A 20,432-nucleotide genomic window follows, 5' to 3' on the forward strand; every position below is an offset into this window, starting at 1 on the left:
GAATATTTCTTTGGCCCAAAACTGGGAATATTCCCAAAAATTGGGAATTTATGAAAATTTTAAAATTCTGAACGTTTTAACTCATATTGACGGATAAATAACCTTAAAACTACGTTACCTATAGTAAATTCTTACATTTAAATCTAAGAGTTTTCATTCCATGTACATTTCTTTAAAAAAAATTTGAAATTTATGAAACTGAATGGATTTTAATTATTGCAATCTAAGAAAAGAAACAGACTTTTATCTGAGTGAGCAGCAAAACTGACAGTTCTTTCTTACAACTGGAAACTCATGAATGCTCAACCTCTAAGAGAGAGTAAACAAGCAGAAGGCAACCCAGAGGAAACAGGACAGGAAGAAAATGAAGACATCCTGTCCCTTCTCACAATCGAAGAAGGGGATGAGGATGAGATTGACTTGACAAGTAACAATGAAGACGATTTTTGTGGATTTGGAGATGTAGATGACGAGAAGGACGAAGGAAATATAATTGACATAGAAAGTGACAGTGACTAGGAAAATCGAAGAAAAATTACTCAAGTTATCATGTTCACTGACATATATAGGCTACATATGTCCGTGTATATATATGTCCGCCATATATACATGCCATTTACGGACATAAAAATTTGAACAAACAAGTGTTTTTGGCCTCTAAGGACATCAAAACGAAAAAGTATATCGGTCCCGGCTTCAGGTCTTATCATATTATGTGCTCGTTGGTCTTACCTTGACAACTACGGTAAAAGCTACTTCCCTATAGGGAAATTCGCTAAAAGAAAACTGAATTAACACTGTGCTGCATTTCTTTGTAATAATTGAAAGAGCCGATTTGCAAACTATGGAAACGTAGGAAAGTCATAGAACACCACCAAGGAGAAGAATAGAAATAATGTTTTTTAAGAATTTATAATCATTATTATGGACAACCTAATGTGGCTATGTGTAAGGCTATTTGTAGAAAACACTAAAAAACAAGATCAGCTTTTGAAAAATGATAAGATATTTACAAGAAATGTTGATTATATCGATCTGTTATATAGATCTTGAGTATTTCCATAATTCTTGAGGCGAATCTTTTAAAGTCATCAGAAATTATGACTTTTATTCGTTTTAAAATAGCACCTGTAATACTTAGCAATAGCTTGAATTCGAGCAACAGGTACCGGTACTCTAGTTGTATTAAATCAACATTTTTTGAAAATAGATTGTTTGTGTTTTATTTAAAACAAACTACCACGGTGACCGATTTGAGCAATTTAGCTTATAAAATTATAAATTCCCAGTTATTTATTTCAATTAAAACTTTGTATTATAATATATTTCAGTTTTTGTGGTTGATTTAACCTCATAATTATGGCTTTTAACTATTAAGTTACAGTTTTTAAACCTACCTTGCTAATTAAAAATAAATTCCCGGGAATTTATGAATTTTGGGAATATTGCCGGCAATATTCCCTGGGAATATTTCCTCGATATTAAATTCCCGGGAATTTTACATCACTAGTCAAGATTGTTAAAAATATATTAACTAAATGTTTCCATTTAATATTTTTTAAACACAAAAACTAAAAATAAACTATGAAAGTTACGTACCATGAATGGTGAGCTCAGAATCTTTGTTGACTTCATAGAGGCGAATAGCTTCATCCAGTTCCATCTGTGTAGAGATGGTGCAGGGGTCACCTGAAAATATATTTTGGGTTACAATCGGATCAAAATCGGTCTTTACCTGACGTTTTGGCAAAGATGGGTACCTACCAGTAAAGTACACACTCCTCTTAATTCTCCAGTCGACAGGAACCTAGTCTTTTTGACCAATTAACATTATTGTGGCATGTGAAAGTGCCAGTGTTATGGAATGTTCAAAATAAACCAACACAAACACAACTGATGATTGCACAATAAACTGTTAATTAAGAACTGTAAAATGGGTTTCATAATTGTTGACTTCATAATTAAATTAACTCTAAATGCGATTAAGCTTGCTATAACTTATTCGAAACTATTAACTATGATGCGATACGTGGAGGGGTCTGACTCTCAAGTCCTACATCGATGCTATGGGAACGATACTGTTCGCATTGAACTTTTGAACGATTGAACTTTCTGATCACTTACGATTGAACTTTCTGATTACCTACTAGATGATCACTTACGATTGAACTTTTTGATTATTACCAGGTTATCAATTACAATTGAACTTTCTGATTATTACTAGGTGATCACTTATAATTGAAATTTCTGATTATTATTAGGCGATTACTTATAATTGAACTTTCTGATTATTACTAAGTGATCACTTACGTTTGAACCTTGATTATTACTACGTGATCACTTAAGATTGAACTTTCTGATTATTACTAGGTAATATCATTTACGATTGAACTTTCTGATTTTCTAGGTGATCACTTACAATGAACCGTGATTATTACTACAATATCAATTAAGATTGAACTTTCTGATTATTACTAGGTGATCTCTTACAATTGAACTTACTTATTATTACTAGGTGATCACTTACGATTGAACTGTTTGATTATTACCAGGTGATCACTTACGATTGAACTTTCTGATTATTACTACTATTACTGGGTGATCACTTATGATTGAACTTTCTGATTATTACTAGGTGATCACTTACAATTATTGAACCTTGATTATTACCAGGTGATCGCTTACGATTGAACTTTCTGATTATTACTACTATTACTGGCTGATTACTTATGATTGAACTTTCTGATTATTCCTAGGTGATCAATTACAATTATTGAACCTTGATTATTACTAGGCGATCACTCTAACCAATCAGCCACACAACTATATCAACAAGCTTACCTTCTTCATCCACCCATTTCATGGTGAACACTTGGTCCGTGCCGAACCTACAAATGTCCCTCATCTCTTGACAAAGCTGATCAAGCGATGTGTGGGGATCTATGTAAGTGATCATCACCTCCCTAGAAATTGACAAATTGATCAATGAAACTGTCTAGATTATTTTTTCTAAATGTATTGTATTCTAAATGTATGTACCTATATACGTTTTTTCCGGATAACAGGCATTTAAATGAAATGAAATGAAAACGTTTATTTATCCCAAGAATTATAAACTAAAACAGAGAGTAGCTATACAACTTAACAGTACAATATTTCTAAAATAAAATAAAATTTGCCTTACTTATGGAATAGGCCTACATGGGCAGGTGCCTGTGCGTAGGCCTGGCTGTTATCAGTCTAAGCAAATTGAGGGCACACACTAAAATTGGGAAGATTTTTAAGCCTTGTTAATTTAACTTGATCGTTTACCGGATAAGAGAATGTCGGCGACGACAACCAAAGCCAGTGCAATCTAAGACAGGAGACATTGTGAGGGCAAGGGGGTCGAAGGGTCAAGGATTGTTTCGTCAGGGTCAAGTAAGGTTAAGCCTAACAAGTCCCACTTCCAACACATAATGCAAAGTTTGTAGGACTATGCTGTATTGAGTTACTGTAAAGGTTTATTCATAGACCAACAATAGTGGTTTTCACCACTAGAAGTGAAAGTGGCTCATTTTGGTACGCAATCGTGTTTTACAAACGCGCAGCCGAGTTTGGAAATACGATTTAGTACAAAAAGACACTTTGCTCCGTGTGATGAACAACTATTTTCATCGTACTGTGGAAATAAGCTTCTAATTGTTACAAAAAGATACCTCATAATTTGATGTTATACAAAGTCGTCATCATTGTTTACATTTCTGTTGTTTACAAAAATAACTTTGAAAATCGTGTGATTAGTAGCGTTTTCATAATGCGCTGACATAATTTTTAGGTTAGCGTACCGAAAAGTTTACCATATGTTTTTTCTGTTCCCTTTTGGAAGTTACCCAGAAACGATGATTTTGCTGACGATTTAGAGAACTAAAAACGACTGCTTTCCGGACAATATGCTCAAAAATAGCTTATCGCATTTCTGTTCCTAAAGTGTCTGTTACTTTAGAAAATGATTTAACCCTCTTCTTATTAGTAAGTAACCACTTATAATTTCCAAAACAAACTAAGTTACATTATACTTCTGTGTGGATTAACCATGCTACAGATTAACCAATATCACTAAAAATTTTAAATAACAAAGAATATATTATCCAATTTAAATGTACATTATACAATAACAAGAAGGTCCATCATCTCGCAGGCAGACTATAGAGTTGTTTGTTTTTTACTTCACCAACCACTGTTGAGTCACTGATTAGGCTACAACCAATATTGATAAATTTTTTTTTCTTTGAGTTTTAATGTTTTGATATTACTAGTAGGCCGGAAATTTACTAGTAGTATTACTAGTAGTTACTAGTAGGCCTATACATAGGTTCTCCAATGTTATTTGTTTTGTTTTGTAAATATAAGTGTATGATAACAAGTTAAAGGTATCTCCATTGAATTAATTATGTTTCATTATTAGCTCAACCTGTCATACAAGTTTAACCATACATTCAAAGACAATGTTAATGTTATAGTCCAGTAAATACAACAAAAAAATAGGGGGTTGCTGTGCAAAAGGTCGGGTAGTTCTGATTTTTGGATATGTTGTTAGTGTTGGGCCCATAACATAAAATCCAAGTTATCCACCTCGAGATACCACCGCGCGCCGCAGGGCGCGCCACTTGTAACGAAGTAGCAAAAATCTGACCATTCCTGTGGGTTTTCACTCTATTTCGCGAACAGTTGATTTTACTGAAAGTATTACTTTATATAATTAATCGAGGATAAATTTGTGACAGTTTAAGCCCAACAGCAAGTATGTAGCGTAAATAACGGTCAAAATACAGACCTTCAAAATAAATAAATTTTCCAAAGATTTATAAAAATGAGTTTTTTTCAATGTTTCCACAATATAGTTGTTTGCAGCAAACACCGTATTGATTTAGGGAGTATGCCAGTTTATTTGCTATTAATAGTAAATAAATCAAAGTATGAATAAAAATACCCCCACCTCAGCAAACCTGCAGACTAAGCGAATTTCCATTTGCTTGATTTGATTTTCACAAACCTATTTAAATAACATTAGGTTTAACTGGTACCTAGCTTTGCTGCTACAGGGAGGGTAATATAGTATATCTTTTAATAAAATAATAATAGTATGATAAGAAACAAATAAATTTACCAAATTTCATAAAAATGTAGGTATCTATAAATTAGGAAAAACAATAATTAAAAATCTTTGCTATTAGAATAACATGTCGATTTTTTATTTGCATTTTTTTTAATTTTCTCCGTAACCAATAACTGTAAAAATCATTTTTATGTACTAAATTAATTTGTTTTTAAACTCTACAACATGTTTTACAGATACATTGTAACATTGTAACAGATACATACAACAAAATCTTAACACGTTCGCTACCGCTATAGTACAAAATTGTTCATTCATATGGACCAGTGACACACACATGCAATGGCTGGTTTCTACCCATAGACTGCCGTCGCATGCGCCGGCTAGTCACATGAAAATAGACTGACATCGCATATTTGCATAAGTGTTCCAATGTTATCAAAACGTGTATATCTTTGTCGTAGGGGTCTATTTTGAAGGCACTGAATTTTCTGCAGTGGTCTACCTGGAGATGTTGCACAACTGTGTCGCTTGGTGAGTGGATATGATGATTGATGACGTCATATGATAGTTGGAAAAACTGTTCTTTACTTTCCTGCATCACTGTATGTAGGCCTATGTATGCTGTATGTGTATGCTGAATTACCCCATATAGCTTTTATATTTGTTAAATTATAAACGGTTCTTGAAAAATCTTTTTTTTAACTTAGTTTCACCCAAAAACATAAACAAAAATGAACTGTCGCATTTATGTAGTGTTTGGGCTATTTTAAGAGAAATAGATTTCACTATTGTCTTCACTATAAACCAGGTGTCGTAAATATGTGACATTACAAAAGGATATCAAACATATAAAAAAAACAAGAATAAATTATTTACAAACAATATTGCAGAGTATTACAAAGTTGATCACTATTTAACAGGTTTTCGCCCGTAGTCAGCGTGTACTGTTAACCAAGTGACAGCCAGTCTATGTGTAAGATTAAATTGTATACCTTAGTCTGTGGTAATGATCACAGCCTCGCATATATGCGACGCTCGGTAGCGAATGCGTTAAAATGCAAAAAATAAATTGAACTTAAAATGTCAATAAAATCTGAGGTACTTAGGCCTAACAAAAAAAAGACTCTAATTCTTACCCATTGTAAGCGGTCTTCACTCGGATTTCTGGTATGTCAGAGTTTGCAAGCTGAGTAGGCATTTTGTTCAAGCTTCGAAAAAATTGTCTGCTTTTTCTAAGTCTGCGGCGATAAAACCTAATTACTACAACATATACTTCCCACAAGCAATCCAATTTGGCAAAGGACTGTAATCTGTAGAGTCAAGAATAGGTTTATATCCTGAAACAAACGTGGAATCATTAATTTTAAAATAATAAACAAATTGTGTTAATGGTGTGTTAAAATATTTGAATGACTCTACATTGTGATGTTTATTAAAATTTGAGTCTCTTAAGAAATAAAAAAAAAAAATATTTTTACAAACTTACTTAAAGGCCTAACTTAACTTACTTAACTTATTTTGCCCATATTGAAAACTTTTTCCTTTGACACTTTTGAAGGAAACGCCTAGGTAGACTCTATTGGGAGTTATTTAAACAGAAAAGGATAAGTTACCAATAATAAATAATAACCAATCAGGGACAAATAAAAAAACTAGGGTGGTCTGCCATTACACTTTAGACGCATAAATGAGCGAAGCATTATTTAAAGATTGTCAATGGCTAAAGCAGCTAACACCCTACAATATGTTCCCTTTCAACAGATTCACCGTTTGTTTGCCCGATATTATTTAAGTTCTAAAGAATGACAAATTTATCTGATAGTCCATACTGTACCTTTGTGTACTCGTGCAATCAACATTTGTTCTACAATCGTCAGGTCAGTTAATTCGTTCGGGACACTTGACACATCCATATTTATTAACGCCATGAATTTAGTTGCATTTGAACGACAACGCGAACAAATCGGTGATTGGTTTGAAGCTGTTAGTTGTTGGCGATGACAGTTAGTGTAAAGTGTAAAATTTTAGTGCATCTAATTCATGTTGGAATTGATTAGCTAACTGCATATCATTATCAGCTTCTTCCGCAACTGCTTCATCTGGTTCTTCTTGTTCACGACGCCACTCTCTTACAATATATGCATTATTAGTGCGTCAACCAATATTACGACGTGGCCTTTAAAGCATGCTCAAAACAAAAATAGCAAAACTGTTACTTCCATTGATAAACTGTTAGATTCCAAATTTAAGCTAGGATGAAAGTAAACATTGAAATGTAAACAAAACAGTTACAAACAATTAACATATGTTTATCTTATTTAAATGAAACGAGATAAACCCATATATCATAAATCCAATATAATTTTCTTTCAACTTACATTAAAATAACAAGCGAAATTGCGTGACCCTTAAATAAAATCAAGAAGGAAATTTGCAAATATTTTTTACCAAAACATTGTGCTCAGTATTCTTTAGCTGTTGGTCAAATTTCATATCAATTGGTCAAGCCATTACATTCTGATGCTCTTACAAAGAAGTTACAAAGTGAGGGAAAGTGAGCTTCGCTCAATAAAGTAGGAGCCAACACCTAACTTAGTAGGGCTAATTTACCTGTACAACTTCAAGCAGTGTTACCACACACAGTGGCGGACTTACCTATGGCACCGACCCTAGGCCCGTTCGGCCAGCCCCCCTTTGTATTTTGCGAAAAAGGAAAGGTTTCAACGTAAAAGAGATATTAAATTTCCCGTTGTTGGCATGCTTAATAATGCATTTTTCCAAGAAATACATAGGTGCAATATGAGTAGGGACCATACATTATATTTAAGTTGTATTTATAGGTATTAAGAAAACATGAATATGAATACGAATAGCCTACGAGTTTTTGCCTCGATAGCAGAAGACAACAATGATGTCTACATGACCAAGGGAGATGTTCATGATTTTGCCGCGAACGCGCAAGGCGACTATGACGTTTATTCCGTGGCCGCGGCAGTAGATTATGATGTCCAAACGGCCGTGGGAGATGTACATGATTTTGCCGCGATTGCGGACCAGTCAAAAGATACCGTATTACCTCTGGAGTGCCAGAGTGGTGCAGTGCTGGAATAGAGAGGGTATAATATATAATGTACACTATCCACAAAATAACTTAGGCCTGAAACATTTTAAATTTTACATTCACACCAGCTAATAATAGTTTTACTCATAATATAACTGTATATTGTCACATCTTTAAATGAGTTGTGTATACAATGTAACAGGAATAAAGAGGTCCTTTACTTTATTTTTAGAACCGTACTCAAAACAGGATTTTACTTGATTATATTCCACAATTCTATGCAGTTATTTGTTATACTGTTATACTTTATGCATTTTATTAATAAGTACAAGTAAAAACATGGTTTTTGCGGATATTATAATGACTGACATTTATAATAATTACTAGCCTATAATAATCTTCACCGCTACGGTAACCACCGCACGCCCATCGCCCGCTTACGCACCGTCCACCCCCTGTCATGGCCAGGCGCCCCTCATCGGCGGGCGCCCCCAGGCCCGTGCCTTATGGTAAGTCCGCCACTGGCCACACAGCTCCGGTAGGAATCCCTCCTCACAAGCATAAGAATCCCGCTTTTCCCTCACTAATCCACGCACAATCCATGCACTCTGTAAATTAACCTGAGTCTAATAGTATAGGCACCGGTAGTGCTATAAAACAAGTTTTCCATATATATTTGTTACCTAACGAAATGTAAGTTAACAGTCAAAATTATATTTTAAAGTGTAAACATCCTGTAACATATCAAGTGTTACACAGGGTTGGTACTGATTATAGAAAATGAAATTCCTGACTTTTCCAGGTTTTCCAGACTGATATTATACTTTTTCCAGGTATACCGTAAGACGATATCGAATAGTCAGAGTCAAGAATTATTAGAAAAAATGTTGGCCTAAATAGTTTACTCATAAAACCAATAAGAAAAGAATTAAACATCTGGAATCTGAAAAAGTAAGAGTACCAACTAACTTAACCTCACACTTTATGTTCTACTTGGCCTTGACTTGACACTGGCAGATAGACGATACAGTGCTTCTGATACTGATATATATCGATATTTTGCTTGCGATATCATCGGTTTATATCGGAAGAAACATGTGATATTGGAAAAATAACTACCATGCTTGTACCGGAGACAAAAAGTAGTACAAAACTAAACTAGGCCTATTAAATGTTTCAACTAGGCTAACAGGATAAGTTAGCCTAAATATTTTTTTTATAAAATCCTACAAGTTGCAGTTTTTTTAGTTTATAAAAGGTTGAATCGGTATTGGTATGAATTCAATGAGGAATTGTATTCAGTATCGTATTGAAATTGAAACGATGAATGTAGGCCTATCCTTCCGCACATCACGGTACTAACTAGCTCGGTGCGTTCAATTAAAGCCAGTAATCAGAGGGTGATGATAGAATGTCTGCGATGTTCGATGTTTTTTATATCGATGGTAGGTTCACGATGTTTTCGTCTAACTTGTAGGTTTTTGACCAAGTATTGAGACATGGATGCAAAATGCAGCATATCTGTAAAAAATGTAGTCTTTCAAGAGAAATTCCAGATTTTTTCCAAAATTCCCTGACTTTTCCAGGTTTTCCCTGACCGTACCAACCCTGTTACAGGATGTTTACACTTGATGTGTGCTTCACACAGTATTATTAGCATAGGTAGGGCCTAATTGAAAAGATAGCCTACAAAAAAATATTCAGTGAAAAAATATAGGTAGCCTAATGCTTTTAATACTTAATTTTAAAAATTACATAGGGAAACTAACTTATTGTCCTGAACACAAGTTTATTACAAGAAACCTGGAAGGTACCTACTGTACTTGTTCTGAGTCCTGACTGACTTGTCGTTGTCGTAGGCCCTAAGTTAAGTGTAACTAATATTTGTATAGACCCTACACAGTAATTAATTTCAGTAGACAAACATAAACTCAACAGCTTTGCTAAGTTATTTGAGGGTTATGAGGTTTAAGATAAATTTATCTTAAACATCATTATGTCAAACGTTATGTTGGTTATTTTGTTTTGTTTATGTTTGGTTAGGTTAGCAATGTTGCCACCAACTAACGTCTGAATGAAAATCACTAGAACAGGTACCATCCCTAGAAAACAATTCAATCTCTTGAAGTGACAAACTGTAGGCGTAGAAGTAAAGGGAGTGAAAAGAACAATAACTTAAACTTAAACCGGAAAAATATCATCGATCATTCATGAATGCACTATATTATGATCATTAACTCCTACTCATATTGAGTCACAAAGTACAAAGTGTCCCGATTTACCGTTGAAATTCCAAAATGTTTTTAAAAACTTTAAGTTACAATTGGGTGAAATCCGTGAAAAACCCGCTCACAGCCCTGATCCGGGCAAGCCCCCAAAATCCGCGCAAAAAGCGGAACTACGCGCAAAACGGCAACACTGACTTCAAGCCTATGACAGGCACTAGCTAAGTTAGGCCTAGCCTTATATAACTTACAATCTTCTCTAGGCCTACCTACTTTAGATTTAAAGATGAATATTAATCAAATAATAGGATGAACTTCATAGATTATATACTAAGCTAAAAAAACATTCAAACCAAACCACTTGAAATTGTATTAGACCTAAGTTACTCCTATGACAGCCTAGGCCTAGGCCTGTCCAATAATAAGTAATTGGCTAAATAAGTTAAGTTAATAAAAACTATCATACTTATCTGTAAACTTAATCACAGGCTAGTTAAATTTAAGGAAAATATAAAGTATCTTACCTAAATCCAATGTTAAATTACATTCAAAATACTGATGACCTAGCCAACTACTGCGAAAATAAGACACTCATTTATTGTCATAGTACATAGATGTAAATACTATTTGATGTTCACTCTTTTTTCAACTTAAGCTGGATATTGAATAAGAACACTGGCGAGGAGAATTAATAGGTCTCTATGTGTTTTAACAACTAATTGGTAAATAAATAACCAACAAATATCTATCAACATCAACGAAAAAACCACAACCAAACCAAACGACACATTTCCCAAATTCCTTAGAAAGAAAATAAAAATCATATGACTCATATGAAAAAAAACACATTGTTGCAAGCCTTACACACAGGACAGAAGCAAGACTTATTTTATTCATAGGAATTTCAATATTATTATACAGGCAGTTATATCAATTTTTTAAGATGGGGACGCCAATAATAGGTGCGTATTTTTTATTTTAACCCAAATATTAGTGAAGGATGAGTGTATATACTATATATATTTATATATATAAATTAAAATTAAAAAGCTAAAAAATAACATTAAAAATTAGTTTAAATTTTAAAAAAATTAACATGGGCCTTATAAGTTGCCATGCTGGTGACTAAATAACAACGAAATAATATTAACAGAAAATGAAAACAAATGGAAAAATTCTAATCACATGTTTTATCTACAGCTTGAGGTAAAAATAAAGAAGTCTTAACATTACATATTTTTGGCAGTTTTTGACGGGAAACGGACAGAGGAGCGCAAGTCGTAAAACTGTCAACCCCTTGGCCGGAGAATTCGTCGGGGGTAGGACCAAGGAGCGCAGAGGTGCTTGCGCTCTTTGGTCCGACCCGGGCAAGAAACTAATCCCCTACTTACGAGGGTTGAACAAGACAATGCTTGCGAGTAAATCCCATTTATTAGTCGCGCCTCACTGACTACACCATTGATTCAGGCATATTTTTCTAGTGCAACTTATTTATTACCAATTAAACTACTAATATTGTATCAACAAATTAACAAGCCGTACACTTTCACATTCGAATTCAAATTGCAATGTAAAAGCTGATCCTTCAGTTGAATGTTGAACCACATTTAGATTTTGTTTATAAAACAGTTAATAAAAATGTATGATAAATAGGCTACTTTTTGATAGTTGCGACTTGGATAAGGTAGGTGACTTTAGTCTTCATGGCGTGGATCTAAAATAAATTAATTGAATTTATTGTAAATTAGTAAGTTTATTCACTTTTAATAGCTGCTTTTAACAGAGATTATCTTTGAAAAGAGAGGGGTATTGAATAGTTAGTTTTACCTTCGAAAATGTGGTTAACCCTATTAAAATGTGCAAATTTGCAATGGGTCCCCTCGTTATTAAATATACGATTTTTTATGCAGGAATGGTTTGTAAAATCCTCAGTTAATATAAATCCATTAATACAAGTAATTGCTTTCAACATGTACACACCATTAATAGAAAACAAACCTGAATTTTACATCTTAGTTTTATGGGTAATTTCTTTATGATATATAGAACGCTTCCTGGAAAGTCTACTAGATTAGGTGTAAAGTTGAAGTAGACAGGAAAGTCACAGGAAAGACTTATAAGAAAACTTGTCCAATATCATACCAAAACGTGCAAAGGTAGAAAACGTGTGGAAAAAATCTAAACGAACTAGCTCTTTTCAATTGTACCAGAAGTTATGCATTTTACTCGTCCAACATATTTTTATTTGTAAGGTTATGAGATAGCTCTTTATCAATAGAAGAATTAGAATTAGTTTCAAGAATGGTATGCGTTGTTCCTAAATAGTACGAACCGGTAGTATTGAGCCATTGAATATCATAACACCTGATAGAAAATGTCAGGTGTTTCCGCAGGACGTAGGGTGAATCACGGGTAGAGAGAGGATAAGGACAAATTAAGAAGAATCATGCACGTTATAAGCAATAGTCGTCATGCCTTCAAAGCTATTTTAAAATTATACAAACTATACCTGCAAAACAAAATACTCTAAGCCTACATTATTTGATAATTCTCATAGAGAAAGTTTAACTGCCTCACATAATCTAATATGATTTTAATCATAATAAAATAATGCAAATTTAGTTACATAATATTTAGTGATAAATATTCTTTAATTTGTATTAAACTGCACTAAAAATATGCGGTTTTCTGTATGTTAATGGGCTTATTAACGTCGTACAAAACAAATTGTTTTTAAGATAACTACTTCGAATACAGTTTTTTGAATTGTCTCGTTAAAATATTTATAGTTTCAAAATTACTCCTTATATTTTTATTTTTAAGTGGTGTATTCGTGAGGCGCGACTTATGGGATTTACTCGCAGGGTCGACCCAGACATTGTCTCTTTTAATCCGTATAAGTAGGGGATTAGTTCCTTGCACGGGTCGGACCAAGGAGCGCAAGGTACCTCTGCGCTCCTCGGTCCTACCCCTACGGTTTTTATTTATGACCTCCCATTAGAGGAGGTATTGTGCGCTCCTCGGTCCGCGAATCGTTTTTGACCACACAACACTACTTGCGACGTTGCCACTTCAAATGCCGCGGCTGGAGTTAAATGTGGCCGTGTATAAATTTCCACGCTGGCTCACAGTCGTCTTGAAGAAACTTTTTATCCAAAAATAAGATACTACATAAGAAATAAGGAGACACTTAGTAAGTTAGTATTCAGGAGTATTATACAAGTTCGACCACATCCTTAGACTTTGTGAATTTCGGGCTAAACCGAACAAATTGATTTTGGCTTTCACCTTTACCTCCAACACCACGGCCATTTTTAACTCCACGCTTCTGTGGAAGATGGTCTCTCCAGCCCGCAGTTTGGATGAGCCCAAAAGCAATGGCTGCCTGACCTGCTTCCGTGTTGACATTTTGCAGACCTGATTTGGCTGATGGTCACTTCCATAAGATTTTTAAGGTCTCCTGAAATGGGTGTCTGGTGTTTGCCCTGATGTTTTTAAAGAATTGCTATATTTTGCCAACAATTTACAGATCTATAATGCTACACGCAGTAATATAATTGTAAAAAGCAATGAATAAAATTAAATCTGGACCTATTCTTGTACTAAAAGACTTATTTTTTTTATTTAAAACACGTTCAAGAATTACATAGGTCTACACTAATTAACTAAAAATTGACATTAGCTACAGCAAGTCTAGGATGATGGTGTATTTGTAAGAGTTTTTGTTTAATCATGTATTGTTTTTTTTTTTTTTTTGCTGATAAAAGACTTCGGTAAATATAGAAGTCAATTATAAAATCAATTCTTCATAACTATTTCATCCTTAAGAGACCAAAAGACAATTCATTTAATTGCTTTATCGTATTTAGTCAGCAACACAGGCTTTTATGGGATACGCAGCTGAATATGAATGCAAAGGTCACAGTTTTAATAATGATGATAAAATTCAGGTATACCAATCCAAATTATGAACAAAGAGTTGAACTAGCTGAAATGCTTCTTTAACAGTGGCGGATCCAGAGGGGGCGAAGGGGGCGACCGCCCCCCCCCCTGCTCGGGCATACGCAAAAATATATTCTTTTACTGCATACAGTAGAGCATAATTTCGTGAAATAATTTGTTTCACTAACTTTGGACAAAGAAATTGTATAAAACTGTCATTTTGGAGACTTAGTTTACACAAATTTTTCGGGGGGGGGGGGGGGTACCCCCGAACGCCCTTCAGACCTACTGGTTCGCCCCTCCCCTTGTGACTGATCTAGATCTGCCACTGTTCCTTTAATCTAAAAATAAGTTATCAAGTTATGTTAAAATAATTATAATGGGGCCAGGGTCCATTTTTGCCTTTGACTTCTGTGTTCTGTACCTATGACCATGAAGGTGTCATGCAAGTAAGCTGTGTATCGCAGTATCTTCAGTGAAAGCATAAAATATACTATCAAATTGGTGGAAAAGAAGAAGATTGAGGTGTTTGATGCAGCTCTTGCTCTATAAACATTCTTTTGCTCACTCACTTTTGAACCCACCAACACACATTCCTTCTTGAAGAGTGTGGTCATAAGTTTTTCCTTACTATCCGGTGGTTTCATTCGTTGAGGGAAGTCATTTAATCTATCATGCCCGCTATCTGGAACCTCAATATTACATAATATGATATATCCTAAAGGGAAGTCTGATGGAAGGTTTGACCAGACGACATTGTGTGGATTTTCTTCCCACTTGTATGAGGAAACTGGTAGGTACCTACTGGGATAAAGCCCATACAAATTATTTGCATCATAATAAAAGTAACCATGATTTCATTTTGTCTGGATCGTAGTCATCAGGATGTTCTCCAACAGCTCGTCGTTTGCCTGTGCCCAACGTCTGTAACTTTGCACGAGTCCTCATCTCCAATTGACATGCCTCTACGCCTCTACTAACAGTACCATGTCGTAGTCGCACATTAACTCCAAGACAATACCAGTGTGTTTGATCATAGCCATAGATAAAACGGTCTATGGCATAGCTTGCCATGTTAACGATCGAGCGGTCCAGAAATGTGCCACATCCAAGCCATAATGTCTGTAGCATATAGATCTAAAAGAATTCATGACATCAGTGAGGAGACAAATATCAAGTTTAAATAGAAATCATGGTAGCAACCAAAGTTTGTGAATTTTAATTTCGTCCAAACCTCTTGGGCATATAGTCTTTGTCACTCACTTCAGAATCATTTAGTTTGTTTGCAAAAGCCTCTCTGAGAGGTAGACTGGTTTCTTCAAACCTGGATTCCGAGTTAACATATAGTTGTATGGATAACCTTAATGCACAAGAGTTTGTATGCTCTTCAAGTAAAAGCCTAGCACTTTGAATAAATTTATTTTTAACTAGTTCATCAAGGCTGGCTGACATCATGCGGAAACTGTTGAGAAATCGTAGCCACATATCTTCCGATTTTCACCGATATAGCTATCAATTTTACGAACTTCACAGCCCTTCGGTTCGGTACATACTCATTGCTAATTATGAACACTTGATTTGGTCGTAGTTGGAGGTTATGAATCCAAATAATTGGAATGAAATTGGGGATTCTACTATTCTACAACTCAAGTTACATTTGTTACACAGTGAGTGTCTAAACTTTGAGTTAGGCAAGTGATCGTGATCGGCACATTTTACTGTGCGTCAGGCAATGCATCGTCAAACATCGACAACAAAGATCACATTCTGTAGCCTCTTCCATGTTTTTTACGCTCTTTCGTCAGTCATTATATATAACGTTTGGCAATTGATTTAGGCAAAGGCACGTAGCTCGAAGCACCAGGTTCCTTATATGTAAATTTACTTAGTAGGATCCAACCTGATTTTTCATCGCTATATAGCTTCGTCTTCCTCTTGGAGCAGCTTGGCACCATCACTGTGGAGCAGCTGAAGTTTCTCGTTGAAATTGTTCCATCTTCGGGATGTTCGTAACGAACTTCCAAAACCAGGTTGTATTTGAGTGATCTTGAGATGTCCAGCTCTCTGGTGAGGATTGACTTCACAGTTTTAAGCGCTGCCTTCACAAACAGCTCCAGGTCGGGAAACAAACCAAACCATCACATTTGATAGTATAGTCACGTGCTGTGTTGAGGGCTTTTTTCAAATTCCTATGTAAGGCGTGGATGTGAGGTGGATGCTGGAGGACTGTCTCTCTCTACTGAGGGCGGCGTTGGTAGTGTAGGTAGTTGAGATGAAGAATGCTTTTCTAGTCAGTTTAGCATTTCAGCTATTTGGCTAGTATGTGAAGGCGGTTTTCTTTTTGTAGGCTTGCTAGATGCAACAGGACTCGCAGAATGTACGTCTCACCACTGGCGATTTCGGCCCTCGTAGAGGGCGTCACTGCAGCACTACGAAGTTCTTTTATAAGTATGCGATCAGAGAGTCAACGTGTATGGGTGGAGCGTAGAAATTGGCAAGAGTAAGGCAGACTGTCTGATGTTTGTCTCGAGCCTGAGTAGATAGGAAGAATGCCTCTTTGCAGACGACACAAGTACATTACTGTTCCATGTGAGCAGACTGCAAGTGGACTGGCGAACTATGCCTGACATCTCCAAACAGCCTGCTTACTCGTTGGCCTCTCACTTACACAAGGCTGTAAAGTGGAGGCACTTGCATAGGACAGTGAAGGGAACTGGTGAAAGGCTGTGGTGTAATTGGGTGGAGGGAAGGCTACAGTACTCCTATATATGGGATGTTGCTTGCTCGCGAACCACACTACTACTTCAACAACTTCAACACTTCAAGAGACAGCCATCTTCGACCTTCTCTTCAACACTGTAAGTGTTGTTTTTATAACAATATTTGTTTACGCTTTTGTTTTCTACTTTAATCACATCAACTAACAGTGCAACTAATTCAGAGTTTATCTGTTTGTAGTAAATATTTAAATTGAAACAGGCTAGGGTTTTTTTCTTTAGTAAACTACAGTTACAGTATATTTTATATATAATATTTACATTTATTTCTTTTATCATCTATACTATCATGTTTTAAAAATAAAATTTTTAATTTAGGCTTTAGCACACCATATGTTTTACAGAGTGGTCTAAGGGTTAAAATCAGAAACAGGGTTGTCCAATCTACATGTATTTTCTTATTTTGAGCATAAAATTATTTCATGTCGCTACTGCTTTTTCAATAGGTAAATAGTATTTTGTAGAAATACTTTTTGGGATTTTATTTTTACTAAGGACAGTCTACTGACTCAACACTACTCATAGTTCAGATATAACTTGACTATCTGGGAGTTGGATTTTAACTGATTATAATAAATGCTCAAAATCAGTCGAGCTAGGATTTTTTCTCTTTCAATAAACTTCAATACAGAGTTTATATGCAATATTTGTTTGTCTACACATCTTTCATCTGTACTTACATTTTCTTAATACTTTGAGTTAATAATTTTAGTATTAACATATGTCGTTACAAGGTTCCAGTCTTTATATGGAGCAGGGTTTTTCTGCCTACATATATTTTATAGTGAATCTAGTTGCTAACACAGTTTGCATATCTTTCACATCTCAACTTGTGTTATTGTTTGCCAAACATGCACGTTTATAGCATAAAACCTATTTCGTATCCAGCTTGGTTTTATTTAAAGTTAACACGTTCTGGATTCTGTGTTTGGTACTATGATATATACTTATGAGTTTTATTTGGCTCTCACTTATACAAAACTAATACTAAAATATTCTTAAAATTTGGGTTTCTAGGAACATATACACAGATCATTTAAATTTTTTATTTGACTTTAAATTTTATTTTATAAATATTTTTCTTGGAAATAACCATTTGTCCAACAATTTTTTTTGTGTTATTTTGGAGAGACCTCCGTTTGTTTCTCTTCACACACCTCCTCGCCCGCGTCTGGTCTCCCGAGTACATCGGAGGCTGGTCTTGCGGCCTCCTGGAGACCCTCTTCGAGCGACGAGGGCGGACACGTGGAGGTCTCTCCATCATAGGGCAGGGCTCCTCCTCTGGTGTCTCCAACATAGGGGGCAAGGGCTCCTCCTCCTCGAGTCTCCCCAAGACTGGGACTAATGAAGGGTTATAGTTCGCTTCCTCATTTATCCCAGTTTGGGTTTTTATTATCCATAAAATGGACGACTGAGGGGGAGTCTGTAAAGTAAAAAGAAGAATATTAATTTCACAGTATTCATAATATGTTTAAGATTAATTATATTTTATCAAAAACATGGTGTTTTGTTTCAGAATCATGTCAACTTTGAACGAGAAGCTTCTAGCTCTACAGCAAGTGCCATCACTGCCTGTATATCTACTAAAGACCTTAAAAACAAGGACGGCTACACAATCGTCGATGCCAAAAGGGTAGAGACTAGGTTTGGCATCACTATAGTTTGTGAGATTGTCATGCCCGACCAAAGTCACGCTGTCACATATCTACCTTCAAGATTCCACCACGAACTTTGCAACGAGGTGTACAGTTGAAGAGCTCAGGATACAAGCTGAGGACCACAGGCATGTCTTGGCAGGGCTGTCGACCTTCTTATTTACAAGGAGTGAAACACAATGTTTTAGAGTCCTAGAGTTGTTTGATATTACATTTGGTTTTGTACAGACAATAAAAATGTTGTTATTTTCCTGACTTTTGCACATCTGTTTTAAGTTGAGTGAACATATTGCAATTTTTTTATACTGGATAGATATGATTTTTTATACACATATCATCAAACATCGTTTAATAATAGCAATTTGTGAATTTTCTTTTACTGTGATAATTTTAGATTATATAAAAAAAGACTAATTCATTAGATAATACCCATTAGTCAAAGATCAAAGATGTGAAGTTTGGTGCAGATCCGTCAAAAGGGCTCCGCCCCAGTGGCTCTGGAGTTTTCCATTCCTTACTGCTGTTCATAAGCTGCTCCTTGCAAGGCATTGGCCCTGCATCAAACATCAACCCTAGCAGGTATGCAGTGTCCATGGCTTCATCCACTGCCATCAGACCAGCTATAAAACTGATGTAGACACTTGGCTTGGTAGACATGCTGGATGGACTGACTTCCCAGACAGCACAAGGATATTTTATAAATATTTTTGAAATATATATACATCCTAAAAATATTTTATATATATTAATATTATTTTTAAAAAAAACTTTTACATTTTTTTTTAAATTTTTTAATAATATGTTAACATAATAGTTTAAGGTTGAATTTATTTACAAAATATTTTTAATATATTAAGACACAATAATTTAGTTTTTTATGTAAAAGTTTTTAAAATATTTTGTTTACCTAAAAAATATAGGCTAACTTAAGAATATTTATAGAATTGTAATGGTAAAAATATTTTTAAAAACACTTTAAACGCCTTTTTGAAGAATATTATAGAAATACTAGCTGACCCGGCGAACTTTGTATCGCCTCAGTTATAGGTTTCCCCTAATACAGACCGATGGAAAGAAAGTACCGTTACGTTTAATTTTCAAGATGATCTCGTTCGCATCGCTCAATCACGTCCTGGTTGAAGTTCGTTCGCTACGCTCACTCAACTTTGGGTTGGAGCTCGTTCGCTACGCTCACTCACCTTTAGGTTGGAGCTCGTTCGCTGCGCTCACTTGCCTTCAGGTTAGCTCGTTCACTACGCTAACTCGCCTCCAGGTTGAAGTTCGTTCGCTACGCTCACTCACCTTTGGGTTGGAGCTCGTTCGCTACGCTCACTCACCTTTAGGTTGGAGCTCGTTCGCTGCGCTCACTTGCCTTCAGGTTAGCTCGTTCGCTACGCTAACTCGCCTCCAGGTTGAAGTTCGTTCGCTACGCTCACTCACCTTTTGGTTGCAAATTAGCTGTTGTCATAAAAATGTAAAAGAAATAATAGTGCTGCACCCTGTTGGTAATCCTTGTAACTTTAATGCTATTGAACATCATAGAACAGAACCAACTTGTTTAATTGAAACAGCTGTTAAGATTCATTAATTCCATTTCTCATAAGGTTAACATGGGAAACTCCAGAGCCACTGGGGCGGAGCCCTTTTAAGAATTTCGAAACGGGAAATAGT

The 20,432-nt window shown here is 35.4% G+C and overlaps 1 protein-coding gene across 3 annotated transcripts in view; it reads right to left on the reverse strand.

Moving 5' to 3' along the window:
• LOC128988634 (atypical protein kinase C) overlaps positions 1–11,176 on the reverse strand; it is a 216,970-nt gene extending 205,794 nt beyond the window's left edge. For all 3 annotated transcript variants that reach the window (XM_054410109.1, XM_054410107.1, XM_054410108.1), the window contains exons 1-4: positions 10,912–11,176; positions 6,238–6,438; positions 2,842–2,963; positions 1,600–1,689 (exon numbers count right to left, since the gene is read on the reverse strand). In XM_054410109.1, the coding sequence (XP_054266084.1) occupies positions 1,600–1,689; positions 2,842–2,963; positions 6,238–6,299 (274 nt within the window). In that variant the 5' untranslated portion in view covers positions 6,300–6,438; positions 10,912–11,176. The remainder of the gene's footprint in view (positions 1–1,599; positions 1,690–2,841; positions 2,964–6,237; positions 6,439–10,911) is intronic.
• Positions 11,177–20,432: the final 9,256 nt, after the last annotated feature.

The sequence above is a fragment of the Macrosteles quadrilineatus genome, unplaced genomic scaffold (genome assembly GCF_028750875.1).
Source record: "Macrosteles quadrilineatus isolate MER2022 unplaced genomic scaffold, UCM_ALF_1.0 Scaffold_3__2_contigs__length_128488019, whole genome shotgun sequence".
In the NCBI taxonomy this organism is placed as follows: Eukaryota; Metazoa; Arthropoda; class Insecta; order Hemiptera; family Cicadellidae; genus Macrosteles; species Macrosteles quadrilineatus.